At 30.9% G+C, this 22,776-nt stretch overlaps 1 protein-coding gene across 1 annotated transcript in view; it reads left to right on the plus strand.

Annotated features, from left to right (window-relative positions):
* Positions 1-22,776, plus strand: part of LOC124530003 (sodium-independent sulfate anion transporter-like) — a 72,568-nt gene that overhangs the window by 38,679 nt on the left and 11,113 nt on the right. Inside the window, exons 9-10 of the mRNA XM_047103975.1 lie at positions 10,941-11,086; positions 16,288-16,527. Coding sequence (XP_046959931.1) covers positions 10,941-11,086; positions 16,288-16,527 — 386 coding nt within the window. The remainder of the gene's footprint in view (positions 1-10,940; positions 11,087-16,287; positions 16,528-22,776) is intronic.

The raw sequence follows: 22,776 nt of genomic DNA on the forward strand, positions 1-22,776 counted from the left end.
ATACATTGGAAAGTAACTAATGAGTTTGTTGCCAGTTCAAGTAAATGCCTTGAAAAAAGGTTATTTCAATAATAAAAAAAGATATTTATAAATAAAACCATTAACATATTTAAAAAAATATTATTTGGTTTTTTGCGAAAGCCGTACATAGTACATCATTTAGCGAGATAAAGCATTTAGCAGATATTTTAATATCTGCTAAATGCTTTATCTTTTTTCAACGTGATTTTCAAATGCTTTTTCTTTTTTCAAAGTATCGGAATACTAACCATAACTTTTGGAAATCTGTTTCTGTTTGATAAGTTCGCAACAATATTGAATTATTGATATTCTCTTAATAACTATTTAGGGAGATGTCTTAATTATATGCAAATAGATAAAAAAAAAGTTACTGTGTAAATCATGACTAATAATTAAAGCCATAATACTAACAGCATTTCTAAGTCTAGGAGAAAATGAAGTCACCAGTGGCATTAGCACACAGATTCTTCGAAATGTTTTCTCCCTTTGATTCTAAGTTCCAAGTGATATAACTGCAACCGGAACGAGAGTGTGATTTGGATTTAGAGACGAATATTTGCTTTGTTTTCTCGCTTCAGCAAATCCGCTGTGACTCCGGCCTTTAATGTTTCCATGACAATGGTTCGACCAATTTAATATAATTATGTAATACTACTAGTTCTTTTGCGGCTTTGATCGCGTTTTGGGGGCTAGTTGTCAAAAAAGTAGCCTATGTCTTTTCTTGGAGATCAAGTTTGCTGAATAACCAATTTTAACAAATACGGTCCAGCGGTATGGTCGTGAAACAGCGACAGACAGACAGATAGAGATCATATCAGATTTTCAAATTATAATATTATAGTATAGACTATAGATTACAGCTGACTATCCTTCAAATTTTTACTTAATTAGCAGATCGCGATCGTCCAATTTTCTGCTATTCCATCTTGATTAAAAGTAAATATATAAACAAACGCTCTTAAATATAGTGACGATTTCATTTTATATATAATAATTATTATGAACTGACAGCTCCTGCGAGTAGTTAATTGGTTAATTAAGTATAATATTTGCTTTCAAATATTATTCACGCCCGAAGCTATGTAAAATTCAGTTGATAAAAGACTGTCATTATACAGTGAATTTGAACAAAATTTAAATTAAATTCTTATTTGGGGTTTATAAATATTATTTTCAATACGAAATGTTAATTAGGTATCTTTTGTTTTTTTAGATCTAGTTTAAATTAAATGGATATCCATATCCCGACTATTGATTTCAGAATGGAATGCAAAAATGACTAATTGTTACAAAATTTTAAGTTTATCATGTACAAAATATGTCTCAATTATGTTAAATACTTTAATAAAAATCTGGTTATATGTTCTTTATTTCTTCAATTACTTTTATCGTCGTTAAGTTACCTCATTATTTATTTATTTCTTAAAATCGTTCCTGAAAATCAAAACCAGGTCGAAACAACGAAGGCAGACTTTATATATTCAATACTGAAAAAATTGAATACTAGATGCCATTTTATTTATTCAATTACAATTGTTCATATTTCGAAACATATAAATATAAACGAAAAATGAGTATATTTTAAATTGATTAATTTCAAGCGAATCAGAAAAAAACAACGGAATATAACCGGGATCCCTTAATTACGTATCTCAAATGCGTCCATATTCCCGGCATCATGGTTTCGTAAAAATAATACCGTATAAAGGGAGGGTGAAGATTCATCCTGCATCGCGTCTGCGTGACGCCTGTCATTGTGAATACACTCCCGGAGGCTTAACATGAAACTCGTACAGTGAATAGAAACACACGCAACAAAATAACGCGCTCAATCGCTGTTTCTCTCATCGTGTGTACTTTAGATCTGCTGGCTACATTATGAATTTCAATCATCTAATACCTATATAACTCAGGTATCTTATTTGTTAATAGCGTTAGCTGACTTTTATCTCACTCATTATGGGACGATAGCTGCACGGAGAAGATCAGTTTTGCTCTTATTTTGAAGATTCTTGATTGGAATTTAATAAATTCTTACGATTTAACAATTAATTAATTCGAGAAAGCGAAAAGACTATTTCTATGGCTCTATAGGTTGCCTGTAAAGATTATATTTTGATTTGCTCTCACTGAAAATCTTCAACAATGCTGATTTTAACTTTGTTATTATTTGTTATTCCATTTTTTTTTCTTTACCAAATGTTGACTAGACATTTTCGCAACATGGGCCGTGATTAAATTCAATTCTCGTAAAATGAAATATATTATTTATTCATGGGAATAAATATGAAGAGATCAAATAAATTTTCAATTCATTGAGCGCAGTATCAATATTTAATTAATATTTTTAAGACGATAATGTAACAATATGGTTTCGTGTGGTGTCGTCTAAAGGAAGGGGACGATTACTTTGGTTGTATGACTCTATTAGAGTTTGTCGAGGTTGACTTCCGCAGCAAGCGAATCCTTTAATGTACCCGTATATAACGTCTATATGCGCCATGGCAGCGGCTTATTTGAAATTTTACATTGAAAAAGCAAAAGAAAACCTCTTTTCGGGACTTAAACTGTATACGCTGTTGATTTTAGATGCAAGCAATGTAAGCTGTAATTTAAACTTACAGAATAGAAGAATTATTTTTGGATCTTTTAAGCTGGCTAATGCATAATATATGTTAAAAATAAAAAAATAAAATATTTCTTTAAATTTACTTGAGTTACAAATATTTATCCAAATAAACTGTTTACCAATTACATAAGTTTATATAAATAAAAGGTTTATCTTAACTTATAGATGTAAGGTCATTTTTTCAAAGTTTCTTGCTCTACTAGTACTGTTTTACGTGATTGATTGCAATTTGGCACAGTCTATTAAATCAGGTTTGATGCGAAACGTTTAAATTAGCCTCATGAAATACGTGATAGTAAATAGACTAAATTATCAATTGCCAATTACGCGTCTAGTGATATAGATCATGTCAACATTTCAAATTAAAGGATCACAAATAGAAAGGTTTAATTGCGTTACTTTCTTTTGCTTCGTCATAGTAATCAATATAGTCGACACCTTTTGCCGTCTTGAACCTTTATCTAAATTAAATCTCTTATAATTAAATAACGTTATTCTTAGTACAACGTTTGACTTAAAGGCTTAAAAATAAGCAATTAAAAAGTCTTGAAATCGTAAATCAAGGCCCACAAAAAGGGAAGAATATAAATTATTACTTTGGACTAATTTAATATATATTGCTTAATATTATAAATCTAGCTAATGATCCTTATGAAATTGGGAACTTAATGTGAATATTCTTGAGGTCGTAATTAAGATTCATCCTATATAATCTATTTTTTTATTAACTATAAGAACATATATATAGTTTTTAATACCGAATTGGTACACGGTCGTCTGTTTAGATACTTTTGGTATTGATTGAAGTATTACTACTAAACATTCATATAATATTGCTATAATACTTCTCATAGTTTTTATTTCTTTCAGTATCCAATGTGAGTAATAGATGGTGACCGATCCCCATGAGGTGGCCTATTTAGCATATAAGTGTATATGTGTCGTTAAGTAGTAGATATATAGTGTTACGTTTTCTCTTATTATTATTATTTAATTAAATTTTGTAAATGTACAGGTAATTGCCAATTGTATCTAATAAATGGAACTGGTAAATAAAATTTGTTTATGTTAAATGTTTTTGAAGTAACATAGATTGTATAGCCTCAGGCGAAGAACTTTTCAGGTTCCATATCTCACCGTAAGTTTAAAAGTTTCGAGCGTTCTCGAAATTCACTTACATTGGTATAGCACTCTATTTAATTATTACATCGATTGTTCTGAATTTATGTTGAATGAGTATTTGCGAACAATACAAGGTTACTAACAAGTGGGTAACAAAATAAACATATAAATTTCATTTAATACGTAATTCGTTTGTTTTTATCGCGTCGAGTTGAATACTCAGAAATAGATAATACGGCATGTCTTTGCGTAAAAACTTGTGCTCTAAAATCATCATCATAGCCGAAATCAGTTAGGGGTGATGATGTCGTCCTAATTGATTTTGATCATGGTGCACCTCAAGGGACTAGCCAACTACATGGGATATATGACATTTATTATTTATTATTGACATTTTAGCATGCATGTGTGTATAGGCGCACTCTTTATTACATGATTCTCGTAACCCAATGGGCCGGATAATCCGACACGACCAGATAGAGTCAGGAGCAGGACTAACGGTTTCACGTGCTTTCCGAGTCACGGGAATGTACACTCTTCCAAGTTCTAGACCTTAGGCTGTTAATGATATTTTTTTCGACCACAAACCCACAAACTTTGTTTGATTGAGGTTTGATATGTTGCCTTATATCTAGCCACTAGACTACTGAGCCTTATAGTAAAACATATTAAGCCTATAAATTTTGTTTTGTTTACAATTGAACCACCAATTGGAAGAAGGGAATAAATCCCAAAAATAGGAACGGAGATAATAAAAAAACTTCATAACTTTTTGCTTTCAACTTATAAACTTATAGGACATCAATGATTATTAAGAAAATATTAATCCCGATTAATTCACCGACAGACCTGCCTTAAATGTATAATATTTAGCCCTACGTCTAAAGAATGTAAGAATGTATAAAAGTGAATATGTCGAAAAGTGGCGGTTATTCCTTCCAATTGGTGGTTCAATTATATTTCAAGTTCAAAGACATTGAAATCTTTTTCATTTGTTTAAGCTACTATAATATCTCCGCCTATAGCTTGTCATTACGTTGCTTAATAAAATTAGCAAAATTTAACGTGGATAGCGATTCAAATAAATTCTAATCTAAGCTGAACGATTAAATGATTAAAGTCGGCCATAGAAAATGGCTATTGTTGATTAAACTAAACGTCACCTCATAGTTCGTTTCAAATAATCGATTATGCCTAGTACTTGTATTGTGATTATACTTTAGATTATTTTGAAATCAAGCCGGATTAATATTTTGTTAAGTCTCTTTCTTCTCTTTGTTTCTGACTCATTTCTTTGACTTGCAGCGATAACTGAAAAGATTTTTCCACATGTGTATATATTAATAAATCCCATATGTATTATCGCTTAATACCTGTCATTCAAAAAAAAAAAAACAAAGTATACTTTATTCAAGGGGGCTTTTACAAGCATTTTTGAATCGTTATTTAACAATTAAGTGAAGCTACCACCGGTTTGGAAAGTAGATTCTACCGAGAAGAACCGGCAAGAAACTCAGTAGTTACTCTTTTTCAACATTTAAAAAAATACAGTCATGTTAGTTAATTTTTAAGTTAATACAATTATTAAATGAATATATCCTGCCTGGAAGTCAACAGGTATTAATTCCACGCTTTTTTAATTTTTAATTGTTGTCCCTCAAAACAGCAGCAAACGTATTGCTGAGTTTAGAATGGTCATAAGACAGCGCGATATCTCAGGTTCTGTGGTATCCACCACACTTCTGGCTTCTGGACTTTCCAAGAGTGTCCAATTCTTCAGATATAGAAGGCAGTATTTTTAACTTCCGGACACCCACTTAGGTTAAGATTTTCTTCGAATGTGCTTGAAATATATTTTTTTTTAATTGTTATATCTTGCGGGGAACTTTGATATCATTTGTAAATAATCAATAATGATTAAATTATATCAAAACTTTCTATATTCAATAAAACTCATTAGCCTTTGAATTGTTCTGTTCTATTCAATTAAATATCTGCTCAGAATATAGATTGTATCAAAAACAACAAGCGAGAAAACTAAAATGGAAATACTTTGGTATTTTAATTAATGACAACAGACTAATATTTGATTCTTCATAAAACTTTAAGATTTTTGATTAAATTTATATTCAACAACAACAACAACAACAGCCTGTAAATTCCCACTGCTGGGCTAAAGGTCTCCTCTCCCTTTGAAGAGAAGGTTTGGAACATATTCCACCACGTTGTTCCAATGCGGGTTGGTGGAATAAACATGAGGCAATTTCTATAAAATTTGTCACATGCAGGTTTCCTCACGATGTTTTCTTTCACGCTGAGCACGAGATGAATTATAAAGACAAATTAAGCTCATGAATCAGCGGTGCTTGCCTGGGTTTGAATCCGCAATCATCGATTAAGATGCACGCGTTCTTACCGCTGGGCCACCTCGACTCAATTTATATTATATATAAATAAAAATTTATATTCAAATTCAATAAAACGCATATCTATTAAATTTTTTCATTATATTTATAGTGAAAATTGAATGAAAACCGATACGACATTCTTGTATCAGACTTTAATTTGACTACATACATAAGTAAGCAGGTAATTTTGTGTTGAAATTCTCTAAGATCGTCGTCTTGACGTCTCATTTGATTACAGCGGATCCTATCTAATCCCCGCGAATCGTGATGTCGCATATCCAAGGGATATGTTACGGAGATTCTTTTCAGACTTTGTAAATGTTTGGCGTGTAATACTCGTATTAAATGTATCTAAATAGAAAACATTTCAATATTTTTTTCGTTAACTTTAATTAAATTATCTGTGTTTAAATACTTTTTCATATTATTGTTTTGTCCACTATTTGAGTCGTTATCGATCTAAATAGAACTTCGCCTTGAAATAGGAACAAATTAGCGTATATCTGGTTATTATTAATAAAATCGATATTAAAAGATAACTAACATTCTATAAAATCATGAAATAAAATAAAAAACCAAAAAGTATTAATTTATGAATAATCTGCATACACGTTGATATCGAAAAAACGTTAACTGCTGTTTAATCTACATTGCTCAGTACATATACAGATATGTTGTAAATTAATTTTCAGTGAATTTCGCTATTTGTCTGTCAGGTCGGTAAGTTGGGTTTTGCAAAATCTCTCTCTCTGCTTAACTCGTAATTATCGTTTGTACGACTATGACGTATGTGTGCTATAAATATAACATACATATGTCAAAGTTTACGACGTTATTTGTCTACTTTGTTAGTTGTACCAAAAATAGTACAAAGTATTATTTTATAAGAAATACAAATAGAGACCAAGAACGTGCACGACTTATTATTTTCTAAGGTTAATGTTCTTTTATTAACAACCTCAGAAATTGTTAAAGAGTAAATATAATAGAAAACAAGACTCGCTGTAAATACTTATATTATTTATCATAATGTAAGATGCTAGAGCTCATTAAATAAAATTGAGTATTGAGAGTTAAATATGAAGATAGTCTTAAACTTATTTCAATATATAACACGACAATTAATTACTGGTTTTCTGGATAATGATACAGAACCCTTTGTAAGCGAGTCTGACTAGCATTCAACATATATTCTAGCGCCAAGCAGAAATTCTTAGTATTGTTGTTTTCTGATTTGAAGAATGAGTTACCCAGTTTAACTATGGGCACAAGGGACATAACTTCTTAGTCCCCAATCTAAGCGCATTGTCCGCAAATACATGCTATATAAAAATACATACTGCGTGACAAATACACTGACATTTATATTTTCTAATTCTTCATATTACTTTATCCTGTCGTGCAAACATTGTTACTATGAATTATCTATTGAATATACATAGTCTCTTCTGAACTGCCTTAATTAATAATAATTAAGACTATTCTATTAATGAATCAAATCAAATCTTATTTTAACCAAAAATATAAATCAAGAACCAAAGCCGAAAGAATCAAAAGAAAGTCGTTAGCTTCCGCATAAATCATAGCGAACGAAACAATAAAGAATTAAACTGTCATTTACGGTTCTCTGGTAAATTCCCTTACGCGCTTCGGATGTTGTCTCACCCCTTCCGTTCGACGAACGACGAACGACGAACGCACGGAACATCCGTATTTCAAGCCTCAAATAAATAATTCATTATTATGGACCCCTAGTACTCTCTTTAATCGTTTCTCCTGACGTCGTCTGATTTATAACACAAGCAGCTTTCGTGTAACATCACTAGTATTATTATTATTTACTTCTCAATTATGGAATGGATTATGTTAAAACATATTGGAATATTAATTATTATTTCCTATACTTCGTAAATATAATATAATGATAAGCTAACTGGGATTATCGTTTATCAAACCGTGGATGTACTACTAAATTCAGCCTAAGCCCGAGCCAATTTTTTTTATTTTTATTATTATATATTACATGTATGAGTCGAGATGGCCCAATGGTTAGAACGCGTGCATCTTAACCGATGATTGCGGGTTCAAACCCGGGCAAGTACCGCTGATTCATGTGCTTAATTTGTCTTTATAATTCATCTTGTGCTCAGCGGTGAAGGCAAACATCGCGAGGAAACCTGCATGTGTCTAATTTCATATAAATTCTGCCACATGTTAATTCCACCAACCCGCATTGGAAAAGCGTGGTGGAATATGTTCCAAAACCTTCTCCTCAAAGGGAGAGGAGGCCTTTAGCCCAGCAGTGGGAATTTACAGGCTGTTGTTGTTGTTGTATATTACATGGATTGATATGTTTATAAGCAACGAAAGAGATAAACTTTATATTACTACATTACTCTACAACCTAGAACGCTACTGGATTTGAATGGTATAGTCAAAAATGTCGTGGTTTTATAGGATGTGTAGAACTTAGATCTTCGGTCAGCTTTTAGGATCTAGTGAATGGAGCACACGGATCAGTAACGTAACGTGGAATCTTTAGAAAGGTGGAAAATGCTAGAAATCTTCACATTAACTGGAACTTTGACATTTGCCAAGCAAATAGAACATTTGTCCGTCATTCCATCAAAATAATTAAAACATTGTAATTCAACATCTGCAATAACTAGCGACCCATCCTGGCTTCACATGGATGTATTGCAGAAACTAAATATACTACAGATTTTTTTTGGGTCGTGGTTTACTATATTCTCCATGTAGAAGAAGGTTTTTGTATATAATAGGTATATACAAAAACCTTTTCGAAACACAATCGCATTTAAATCCGTTGCGTTATTTTAAATATCTATGCATATATAGGGACAGACAGCGGTAATCGACTTAATAATGTAATGATGTTGATGTGCGGACAGAATTAGAAAAGAATATCTTAAGTCATATTTAACTTCAAGGCACTTCATTTGAACATAGTAAAGTGATAAGGGCATAGGGATTTAGGATAAGAGAAAATTCGTTACAGAATTAGGCGCTCGAACGACCTTTAAAATGTCTGAAGATTCAAATTACGGACGACGGCGACGACACAACGTAAAGAACAAAGTCTATTTACTCGCTGATTTGAGGAGATAACTTCATTGAGCGAGCGTCGGTTTGCATCAAACAGTTTTGTACGTCGCCGGGTTCGATGGAGCCCAATCATAGCCCTTTGTAAGCTTTTCCTGAATTCAATACGATTTTCGGTCTAATACGAAACCTTTTCGGCTGCGTAAGACGTTATTTTAACATAGGTACTGTTAGTTTGCTATTTTTGGATAAATCGATGTGTCTGCGTTATCGTGTCAAACCGTACCGTATCATAGAAACAAGGGTGATGGTTTTGTCGAAAATGATTCGCCTTTTAAAATAAGGTTTATCACACAAAGGTAGAAATATCGTAAACTATAAAATATTAAAAATCGCATGGTAACTTAATATTTTCATTTATCATTCAAGCTAATAACGTAGTATAGAAACATAAGAGTTAATGCAAACTACAAATAAGAATAGTACCCATATCATTTACGATATAAAATGATCAATAGCGTAATCGATATTTTATAGTGTAACGGAGATTAATACCATTTAGTAATTACCGTATTAAAGCATTTTTTAAAACGTATTTCATTTTCATATCATTCTAATCAGTATTTGTTTAAATACTGACCTTAATATAAGAAGTATATTATAATTTTATAATATGCACCTACTTATATATGTAACTTAATGTTTTCGTTTCACCGTATTCGATAATAGTTAAATGAACCTACGTTCTATATATGCTCTATATTTGAACAATTGTACATACATATATGTTTGTGTAGTGCGTGTAAAACCTAAGTGGTTCTCGAGTGCAGTTCCGATGACTGCCGCAAGTACTCGACCAGATATATCAACACAATTTTTATATATACATAACATGTTCCAGACAGTTTGCTAACGTGTATGAAAAAGAGAACACCGTATCAATAACATGATCAATTTGATTTGGTAAAAAAATACTATCAATATTTCGAAATGATACGTACCAAATACCTTACTAAATTAGTGTAGAACTATATCGAACTAAGTAGGAACTAAAAATTATTTCCATTCTATATAAGTCCAATTTCCATCCCATATACACACAAACTGAGAAAATATTGAAAGAAATGTTACTACTATGTTGTACTTATATCAAAGGTATCATGGTATGTAAGAAGGACTTATAATTTGCGTGCGTAACGTAACGTGCGTTAATTTTTGTGCGATTCATTTATATGTTTCTTGTCCTTTAGTTCTTATGCATAAAGCAAGGCATAAAGGTGCTAACGAACAATGTTTATGGAGAACCAAAATGACGCCCCTGGTGAAATAGTTTTAATTAAATATCACTCACTCACTCACTCCCAACACTCACAAATAGCTATCATTTAATAACACTCTATAGCTTACTAATTTTCAAATGCGGCTTCCTTCGCGTCTAAGGGGTTGGTCGTCAAATGTTAAAAAAATAGTCTATGGTCCTGCCTTGGAGTTCAATCATGCTTCATACCAAAATACATGAAATTCGGTTCAGCGATTCGGATTTGAAATTACAACGGACAGTCAGATTTACTTTCCAATTTATATAATTAGTATAAATGAAAGGAGACAGCTCCTTATATATTAGTTGTCCATTAACTGAAGTAATCCGTGTTATTTTAACTGCAAGTAGTGAATAAAATACATATTTTGTTAAACAGGACTCGACCTAATCCCGTTGTTGGGCACATTTGTTTCTTGCCTCGCTCTGGGAGTGGAACTGGGTCTGGGCTGTGGTGTCGCCATAGACGTCTTGCTGCTACTGTACTACCAATCTCGACCGAGACTGGATATAAAATATGTGAATGTACGTATGAATTTTATAAAAGTATCAATTGTTACAACTTATTTTTCTTTTTTAATCTTTTATATTTTTGCTTATTGAATACTTCTCCTTATTACTATCAATGAGGCGTAGCTTACCAAGCGCAATCTCCATTCGTTTTTAGGTATGTAAGTAATTCTTTATATTGTCAACGCTCCACCAAGGAAGTCCACCAATATACCATAGTCTTGAAGTACGTCTTAGGTCTAAAATAACTGATGGAAAGTATGCGGTATAAACCAGACCAACTTGCATATAGCAGTAAAACATGTACAAATAATTTATATTAATTAAGATTTCTAGAGGCATTTAAATGTTACGATACTAACAAAATCTGTATAGTGAATTAATTATCCTACAAAAAAGTTTGTCTAACTGAATCGGATAGTTAATTTGAGTAACTAGGTTTTTTCCTACAAAGTCATTACTTTTGATTTGAAAACAGTATTTCTGTTCGTTAAATCTGACTTCTGCTGTGAACTACGTAAACAATTAACAATCAGTTTTTACGTATTTCTAGTTGTTGCTGGAAAAGTTTTTAAAGTAAATTGATTTTGTTTTATAAGTAGCGTAGATACATAAAAATGGTGTTATCGGACCTTATAAGTTCAAATAAATGGAATAATGGCCCTGGAATATAATCATTCTTCAAATTCAAATTTAATTATTATAAATAAAAATTTTAACAAAAAGAAAAACCGACTTCAAACAAAACACTATTTTAAAACAAATGAATATGCACGAAAAAGTAATAAAAATAATTGCGTATTCAACATATTTTTTAGAGTTTTCCTAAGTTAAATGAAATGAATAAATTTTTATAAATAAAAAAAAACCGCCTTCAAAAATGAACTAAAAAGAAAAAAATAATCAGTTACATCCATATCCAATTTACGATTTTTTAATCACCTTTTCCCTCGATTTCTCCAGGATCTCCACAATGGGACCACCTGTAAAACATGCCCTTTCAAACAAAAAAAGAATTGTCAAAATCGGCCCAGCCATCTTCGAGTAATTCGGTAACATACATAAAAAAAGGCCCCGACGAATTGAGAACCTCCTCCTTTTTTTGAAGTCGGTTAAAAATATTAGACTACTTAAAAGTCGATTAACGATTATATCATGTAGTTATAGTTATTGGTATATTTGGAGCCGGTGTCAGCCAATAAAACCCTACATAACCCTACGTATATCTATCAAAAAACAATACGAGAATACTTTAATAAATATGTTTTTTACAAATTACCTTTTACACAATAATATACTGGATCAATCAAGGGGCTATGGGACCAACTATATTTCGTACATCATATGACATCACATCACATACACAAAATTTGATTAAAAGTAAAGTAAGAAATTCTGCCCCATATCGCACCCTAACTGCGAGCCGTATAGGAGTTCCATCACTACATAGTGTAAAACAAAGTCGCTTTCTCTGTCCCTATATCTTTAAATCTACGCAACAGAAGTTTGCGATGTGATGTCGTATATAAACAAATTCTGTAGTATATTTAGTATCAGTATTGCACCCGTGCGAAGCCGGGGTGGGTAGCTAGTTGATTATAATATTCGACTATGATAATTACATAAACATAACCACATTACGGAAGGTGACTCAAATATCCAAATAACCTATAAATAAAAGATTCGACTGAGTATCGCTAACGTGCTCCTCAGAATTGTTCCGTTCCCTTCCGTTCCGTTACTTTGTCATGGATCCTGTGCTCAGAACCTTACCAAATTTTCACCAAATTACCCTTGAAGTATATTTTATAATAAAAAAAGAATTATCAAAATTGGTTAACGTGATTTTCAGTTATTCACCTATTTGTCGCGCATATACATAATGCAAATTTAAGACTTATGTCGTTTTCATAAGGATACCATTCGTTTAAATTAATACCATACGAATTTTTGCCTTACGTATAAATGTAAATACATATTTTTAGTACTATGTCAATCTTATGCAATTTTAAATCATTCCCGCGAGTGATCTTCGAAGCCAGTGTCAATTTGTCACGGCTAAAAGTTTCTTCAATAGCCAACGTTATTACCAAACCGTATTCGATTTGGAGAAATGTTGAACGAAAAGGAAAAAATCTTTGAATTGTGTTGCATTTTTAGATTACATGAAGCTTCACAAGTTCTTAAGACTATAACTTCGATTTGCCTTTTTGGTATAAAGAAGCATATATTGTCTTATTTTATCTGAAACTTTATGTATAGATTTTCTTGCAATTGAAACACAATTCGTATGTATGTATTAATTATTTGCAAAATTGTACATGAACTTGGTTTATACTGTTATCCTTCGATTCGTTTCTTATTTCATATCATTATCGTGTCGTTTATTTCTATACAAAAAAATTACATAAGGAATAGATTTATTGATGAAGTAATCGTTTCCAGGTAACTAGATAAAAAATTCTTCGCTAGCTGATATTTTAAATGTAAATTTTAATTAGTATTGTTTTACTTTTGCTTTTTTAACTCTAAATTAGACGTTATAACTTTAACAGTAGTTACCTTATTTATTTTAATGATGAATTGAAGCGCGAAATAAACGTTACCTTGTGTTTGAAGTAAGGAAACATTTCATATTCATCTAAATTCTAAATAAACATCAGGAATGTTTACTTATCTAATAAGGACGCTTAGAGCAACAGGGATGCCATCCATACTTTGTTAAAAGCTTGGAAATATTGGTTGTTAGGCTAATACCGCCTTTTATCTTATAAAGAAAATATTTTTAGATATTACCATTCTGCCTTGTTATTCCAAATAGGTATATTTTTATACTAAAATTTGTACCACAAATAGCAGCTAATATCCACAACCAAGCTTGATGTCAATTAAAATCATAGTATTAAGCAACATTTAGCATTTCACATATATTATTTTCAGGTAAGTTGCTAGGATGGCCACATTTTATGCCCATAATGAACATTTTCAACGTTTTCCGTTATAAATTTACTAAAAAACTTTACAAAAACAATAACAACAGCCTCTGAATTTTTCACTGCTGGGCTAAGGCATCCTCCCCCTTTTGAGGAGAAGGTTCACGTTGTTTTTACGCTTAGGTTGCACGCGTTCTAACCACTGGGCCATCTCGGCCTTTAAAAAACCTTTTATTATATATAATTTCTAGTTTGGACAAGCATTTTAGTATTTACAATTTATTTATTTATTTAAATTTGATAACAATGCCATTCTTAACTGGAATGTTATGAATTTCTTCTTTCTTTCCTTAAATTATAATATGCTACAAATAATTACTTAACGCCTACAACACAAATTATAGCTCTAACGAAGTTTATTATCAATGTACGTAGTGCTTAATGCCAAAATTATATTTACCAATCCATATTTGTAATTAAATTGGTATCTATTCTATTAATTGCATGCAGCAAATTATATATTATTACTGTAATGTATATATTATTGAACTAGAACATATTAGCTGATTGGTTAGGTATCGATGGGTTTACTTGTAGCGTCATTTGTCAGAGTTATTCGTTGATGGATTTATAGTAGGTATACTAAATGCAGTTGTTAGATATTTGTTAGTATCGATACCACTTTTTGGATCTTTTAGACTTAAAATCAATATTATCCGGTATCAATGAAAGTAAAAAGAAAGTTAGGAGCGTTCGTTCGAAAAAATAATTTCATTAAAAAAAGCTTTTAAACGAACCATAAATAAAATTTGAATGCTTCTAAGCTAATTTATGAGTAGTTGAGTACAGAAAAATGACGAAAATTTATTGTATTCTTCTGATGTTCATAATATGCATACTATGAATACGTAAGTTACTGACGACCTATGTGGTCGAGTAGTATGTACACCCGTTTTTAGGGTATGCCTCTCCGAGGTCTCCCGGGTTCGATTCCCGGCCGAGTCGATGTTGAAAAAGTTCATTACTTTTCTAAGTTTTCTTGGGTCTGGGTGTTTGTGGTACCGTCGTTGCTTCTGATTTTTCCATAACACAAGTGCTTTAGCTACTTACATAATAAGGTACCATATTGCATAAAACCATTTTGTATGTAATGTGGTACGGAGTATTTTTTTTTAATTTACTCTTCGAGACTATGAAATTTACTATGAAGATTTGTATGCTATGAAGTTTTATAAATTATGCGTGGGTAAAGCCGCGGGATCCGATAGTCTTCTGTAAATATTTTTTATATAGCTATATTAACAGTATGGCAAATAAAGGGTTTTAACCTTCCTATCCTATATCGTATAACAACTTGTAAATAAATGTATCCTTTTCAAATTTAATTAAATAATGATTTAAATAACCTTTTCAGGGTAAAGTTTCTAATTACGTTTCGTACTTTTTAGATACAAACGAATTATGTTTAAGTTAATAATAACGAAAATGATATTTTAATTATGATTTTATTGTTCGTGGTTTCTATTACTTAAAAAATTAACTTATATTTTTTGACGTTAATAATTTTAATCTTAAATTTAAAATGTAAGCCCTTAAAAAGTAACAATTTGTAATTAATTCATGCATTTGTTACAATATTTATTAATTAATCGATACATTCGATTATTATACGTCTTGTGTTAATAGCTTGTGCTTATCTTAACTCCTATTAATCTAAAAGAGCCGATGTGTCGTTGAAACACCGATTCGAAATACAACAAAATAAAATGAAATAAGTTTCGATATTTTCGTTTGGAGTTCATGTGGACAACCGTTGCATTCTCTTGTATTTAATACTATATATTTATTATCATTTATATCATGCTTGGTGATGAAATCATCGTAAGGAAACCGAATATTGGACTAAAATATATGAAATATGTTTTCACCAGCCCGAGCTGATCCGCAGACCTTAGAATATCTTTAGAACATTTACAGTTATTATTATGCCAGATGGCTGTAGGGCTTGTGCAATCTCGTCTAGGTTACACCCTAGCATCCATATTTTCTAACGCCAAACAGCAATTAATTAGTATTATTGTGACCTGGTATTAAGAGTAAATGAGTTAGTAACTACAAGCCATACAGCTACGGGCTTGAAATATTTTATTTTCCAGAGTTGGTGGAGCATGGGCGATGTAAGGAATGGTATTTTTTTAAGGAGACGCTTAATTTTATGTGGGCAATTAGTGAGGTAAGATATGACTTAAAAAAAGAAACATTACACTTATCATTTGTTCACAGGAAAGCAATTATCCTCCACATTATTCAATACAACCCATCGGTGGATTACACTTCGCGAGTGCTGAGAGACTTCGATCTCAAATAATGTCGTTAAAAGATAATAATCATTTAGCAACATTAAGTAATCTCACTGTGATACCGAATGGGGTAACGAATGGTGTCGCGGAACACAGAACTGGATCCAACATCCTCGTGGTACATTGTGATACGATTTGCAGGCTGGACTATACATTTCTACAGGTATGTTGTACTTTAAATACGAACCATTGTTCCTGTATTTAATAATATTATATTAGATTTCGGAGAATCATCTCATGTAAGGCAGACGTTTGCATCATTAGAACAATTAATATTGAATGGAATACCAGGAAAATACTGCTATTGTTAATTATATAAATTATCCATAGAAGGCTTCGATATGATACGTTTTCACTGGTAAATAGGTTTTGAAAATAGCTTTGAAAATATTTACCGCTTTTTTAAAAGCTTTTATTTAACTTGCAATGTATGTATGTAAGGATGTTTGGATGGAATCTTTGCAACCCGATTCCGTCAAAAAGAGGAAAATAAAATTTTCCTTTAAAATTTTAACTATCAATTTATAACCTCATTATACACAATTTCTTTAATCATTAAAGCTTGTCTGGTAATAACCTTAACCCGTAAATTAACTAAACCATATAATTTAATCTGCTAATTTTTTTTTTTTCTAATATCAACTTAATTAAATACTTCTATGTATGTACTTACGAAAATCTCGCGACAATCTTTTATGATTAAAGAAATTGTGTATAATGAGGTTATAAATTGATAGTTAAAATTTTAACGGAAATTTTTATTTTCCTCTTTTTAGAGCAATTAAATAAAAGCTTTCTTAAAAAGTATTTTTACTTTGAATTTATTATTTTTTCTTTTAGAGTAATTATAATGTTATACTAAATGTGAATAACTACCCAATCATAATTCTATCCTATATGCTATCTGTTTATAAAATGCATTATTTTGTTTGTTGTTTATTTAATGATATACTTAAAACTGTATACAATTACAGATAAATCACTATAAACTGCAAAGCTTATCGCAGGGTTCGCACGGCCAATACACGAATAATTATATTTTTATTGATAAACTGTTTACGTAATTATTATTATTATTTCCTTGTTTTGTTTTTCTACGGGCTATCTTGTATAGCAACAAGTTATGAGACACTACTACAGTATCCCAGGTCGGGTAAAAAGTTTTTATATTTTCATACCCAATGTAGCTAATGACGGCTAAACACTACAACATATCGTTACGTGAAAGTTTCCACGTCATTTGAAAAAGACACAAAATATTTGTATATGTAAGGTTATTATTATATATTTATTTATTTATTATATATTTATTTATCTATTAACAAGCTTAGTAGTAGTGTTTGTATATTTATGAAAGTATACATTTTTGACTTATACGTCCGGACAACCGAATAAGATCTATACTAAAACTAGCTTCTGACACCTAGTAACCTATTTCAGCTGGAATTATTTTTGTCATACAATTAATTGAGAAGATAGGAGGATAGATTTTGATCAAAATTGATTCAGAAGTTTTAGTGTGACGCTCGAATAAAAAAAAAATAATTACCTATTTTATCACAGATTTCTAATTATGCATTTATAAATGATATTACATTTTAAGATTTTAAATGTTTTTGAAGGAAATCGTAAGATATCGGATTGTTAGATATATGGCACAGTCGGTAAGAGTCACAAAGTCTTTGAACACATCGGTGATGCATTGCAGTGCTCTCGACAGAATCGATTACTCTCCTACTTCGACTCTCCGGCTAAAAGGTTTCTTTGATATATTAGAATTATAGTTATTGAAAACGCGGCACTAACTATAATATACCAGTGGTTAATAGATATTATAGAAACTAGAATGTCATACATATCAAAAAATATATATAGCGATAATATAGATAATTAACGACACATATTAAGGCTTTTAATATGAAAATGTTTTGTTTATTATTTAGATGCAGTTATAAATTGATTTTAGTGCTTAATAGTTATTACAGAAACTGCACTGTTATACTTATAATAAAAAAATACAATAAAATATATGTGCGACAATATTGATTATATAACAACACATACAACAACAACAGCCTGTAAATTCCCACTGCTGGGCTAAAGGCCTCCTTTCCCTTTAAGGAGAAGGTTTGGAACATATTCCACCACGCTGTTCCAATGCGGGTTGGTGGAATACACATGTGGCAGAATTTCTATGAAATTTGTCACATGCAGGTTTCCTCACGATGTTTTCCTTCACCGCCGAGCACGAGATGAATTATAAAGACAAATTAAACACATGAATCAGCGGTGCTTGCCTGGGTTTGAACCCGCAATCATCGGTTAAGATGCAACCGTTCTAACCACTGGGCCATCTCTGCTCCAACAACAAATATTAATCGCTTTTAAAATTAAAAAAAAGTTTTGTTTGTTATTTGGATGTAGGTATATGGTACATGGTTAGCACATTCCATTCAGCATCCATTTTTTTCCTTTTTTCTGCATGTCAATGACAAATTTTGACAGAATATGCAGGAGAACAGTTAGATTTTAATATTTTCTCTATACACGAAATAGATTTTAAAACGTTTATCTATAGGTATACATTTTAAAAACTATACACATAATAGAGCTAAATAATAATCTCTCATTCTAAGTTCGCGCGGATTCTAGGTAGCGCAAATGAAATGTAAGGAATGCTTAATATGAAGGTGGTGATCGCTTATCACGTTATTGTCAACCTAAGTGATATTGGTCCACCTATCAATACGTAAGAAAAAAATATAATATGGTATTTATGTACGTCAAGGATACCCATTCTATTTCCTTTTTGTAAACACGAAACTATACTATGTGAAGTTCAGTTAAAGTAATGAAGAATTCTGTGAAAGATTTTAACGATGAATTAAACTGAATTTTATTGGATTAAAAGATGCAAAGCCCAAGAGAAATTAATAAAATAGATATAAAATATATTCAGCGATTCACAAATACGTCAGTTAATTAAAGACTAAAATTCATTTAAATCTAAATGACAAAGACCCAGATTCAGAACCGCGTTGAAGACTTGAAAAAGGTAAATATTTTTAGGAAATCACTGAGCTGAAATTGTAGAACTCTTAATGAACAATTTGCTAAATGCCTATAAAAAGTTTAGACACTAAATGTCGTCAAGATTTTCAATTATATTTTCCGCTTGGAATTTTGGTTTACCCATGTAAGCCAAAAATTAAAAAATATACTTCATTTTTTTTTATAATTACTATTATGTTATATTTATTTACTTTACTTGCGTGCCATAATTTTAAATGTATTCCATATACACACTTTATAATGTGGACTAATATATAAAGAATATCTAACTAATAGGCCATTTGTTGGAAAGTAGTCGCACTTGAAAATTGGTGCTTTTTCAATTAACGTAGTAAAGTAAAGTAAAGTAACTCCTTACATAGCTTCACCAATGTTGGAAACTAAGATACATTGAATCTCCTGCGATGAGTAACTCTGGTTCAAACGTCGTTCAATTAGACAACAACAAAAATATGTATATTGATGTTTTGGTGGCGGAATTTCTGGAAAATTTCTGTTACCTAGCCAGATGGGCTTTATGCTGCTTTTTAGGCTGCTTTATGTATGTGAGCCGTTTCAAACCTGTCTTTTTACAACTTTATTATTTTCATGTTTAAATATAAAGAAATATATTCTTTATAATAATAATATTAGAATTCGAAACGATCAAACGAAAGATTGATTAACGTCAAAGTAACAAATTGCAATTAGAAACGACGATTGTTTCACTCACTACCGTTTGTAGACCGCAAGGCATTGTATGCGTTCTGGAAACTTATTCTAATCTAAAATTTAGTATTAGTTTATAATAACAAGAGAAATTCTGACGCTATAATGAAATAGTAGTTGTTAGCGAACATTATTCTTGGCACAACAGGTTTAAATTCGATTTGCAACTCGCTGCTACACTCCATTGCATGTGTATTTGATATCTTGTTATGAGAATTATTACCTCTTTACAGACTTTTGAGTGAAATCCTTTTTGAGTGTTGTATTTTAAAGTTATACAAAATCTTTACAGTTGTATGTATATTGATTGCACATATTGTTTAGATTTACATTACTTAATTGGTCTAGTGGTCTCCGGTAGTTCTCGATTACAATACCGGGTCAGGTCTAAAAAAACTTAGTTTTCTAACTGTAAGTTCTCAGCATTCTAGCGTATCAATTTGTCTGGTCAATTCGGAGCTATAGTTTTCCCATACAAATATGTTTGCTACCAATCGGACACTATAGTATCACTGAATACAGTAAAGAGAACAGTAATATGGTGTATTGGTGTATACAAGAACGTCATAACAAGAATAATAAATCGACTACATAAATATTATGTTCATCACATAAAAATTATGTTCATCACATAATATTTATGTAGTAGTATTGAAAATATTTAAAACAGACATTGTCCGAAAAACAACACGAATCGAATAATACGATGATAAAAATACCATTTAACGTTGAGTCAGTCCCGCGACATTGATAGCGTATGTTTTATTAGCCGACTTAAAAAGGACGAGGTTCTCAATTCGACTTTATTTTTTTTTTCATGTTTTGATGCCTTAAGTCTACTTCTTACTTGGTATTAGGCCTTTGTGCATTTCCGACTGGATCTTAACCATGGTCTATATTATATTCTACATTGTTATGTTCAGTTCATCACATAAGTTGGTAGTGCATTAGGGATGTAAGGGTTGACAAATATTTCTTATAACGCTAGATGGCCAAATTGCAAGACAGATTACTTAATAATTAAAAAAAGGTCTTCAGTACAGCCATGAAGTATGATAAGATTAAAATTAGTTATTTTTTATTATTAAATTGGCACCTATGAATAATAAATAAAAATTTTAACAAAAAGAAAAACCGACTTCAAACAAAACACTATTTTAAAACAAATGAATATGCACGAAAAAGTAATAAAAATAATTGCGTATTCAACATATTTTTTAGAGTCTTCCTAAGTTAAATGAAATGAAAAATATTAGACTACTTAAAAGTCGATTAACGATTATATCATGTAGTTATAATTATTGGTATATTTGGAGCCGGTGTCAGCCACGGTGCCCTTGCCCCAACAATCAAAAGAAAGAAGCGATACGAGCCCCTTGATTGATCCAGTATATTATTGTATAAAAGGTAATTTGTAAAAAACATATTTGTTAAAGTATTCTCGTATTGTTTTTTGATAGATATACTGTAGGGTTTTATTGGATTGGACCCCACGGAAAGCACTACCTTTCAAACAAAAAAAAAAAATTATCAAAATCGGTCCACCCAGTGAAAAGTTATGAGGTAACAAACATAAAAAAAAAAAAAAAAAAAAGAATACAGACGAATTGATAACCTCCTCCTTTTGGAAGTCGGTTGAAAATATTAAACATACAAAATCATTATAATTACAGTTATACTGTTTCTAAGAAGAGAAGCGAAGATATAATTATATTAAGTTTCCTGTTATTTTTTTAAATAGATATGTAATAGGTACAATGCTTCGTTTTCAATACACACCACGATATTATAATTCATTATATGCATCTATGTAATACGTGGTGAAAGTATTTGAAAGCATATTTCTTCTTACATAATTATAAACATATGTAGTGAAGCTGCTCTTTATATAAAATATTATAATGCTTTAAAATGAGAGTATGCAGCAAAATTAAAAATATGAATAAAGAATAGTAGGAGCGGTGAAATGTAATATCCGTTATAAAAGTTTTTTTACCCGTGTCGGTAAATACCGATAGAGGCTTTTGTGGTCCTTTCTGCTGTAAAACCATGTGTTTTTTATGAAACTCGTTATTTTTTACAAAGGTGCATACATGCTTATTGTATGTATAAAATTTATATATATTTTCAACGATAACATTTTGCAGCTCGATTTTCTGAATCGCGTTATCATTTCATGATGATAATTTATGTATTATATTCAATTGAACAAACTGAAAATGATACGTATTAGTGTCGCTTAAACCGATTTATAATTATTATACATTAATTAGTACAGATTCTCTAATAAATGTATTTAAGAAAACATTGTTATAAATTATATTTTAGAATGTTCAAAAATCATATGAAAAACAGCATACACAATAAACGGAGGTCTTTACTGCGCCTGTTAGCTTAAACACGCCATTGTTTGTTGATTATGTATGTCAGTCTTTTCTACTAATATTTTTAAAAATAGACATCGACTTTCTAATTGAATTATTATCTATTATATTCTATGATCGTCGGTTTATTGTTAAATGTAGGGAATTCGCTGGTAACTTGCGACGCTGGTACGGCTGCGATGTGGCTTAGGATTAATGTATACTAAAACCTTTGTTGGTGTCTTATAAAATGTCATTCTAATCTAAGA

Source organism: Vanessa cardui, chromosome 5 (genome assembly GCF_905220365.1).
Source record: "Vanessa cardui chromosome 5, ilVanCard2.1, whole genome shotgun sequence".
Classification (NCBI taxonomy): domain Eukaryota; kingdom Metazoa; phylum Arthropoda; class Insecta; order Lepidoptera; family Nymphalidae; genus Vanessa; species Vanessa cardui.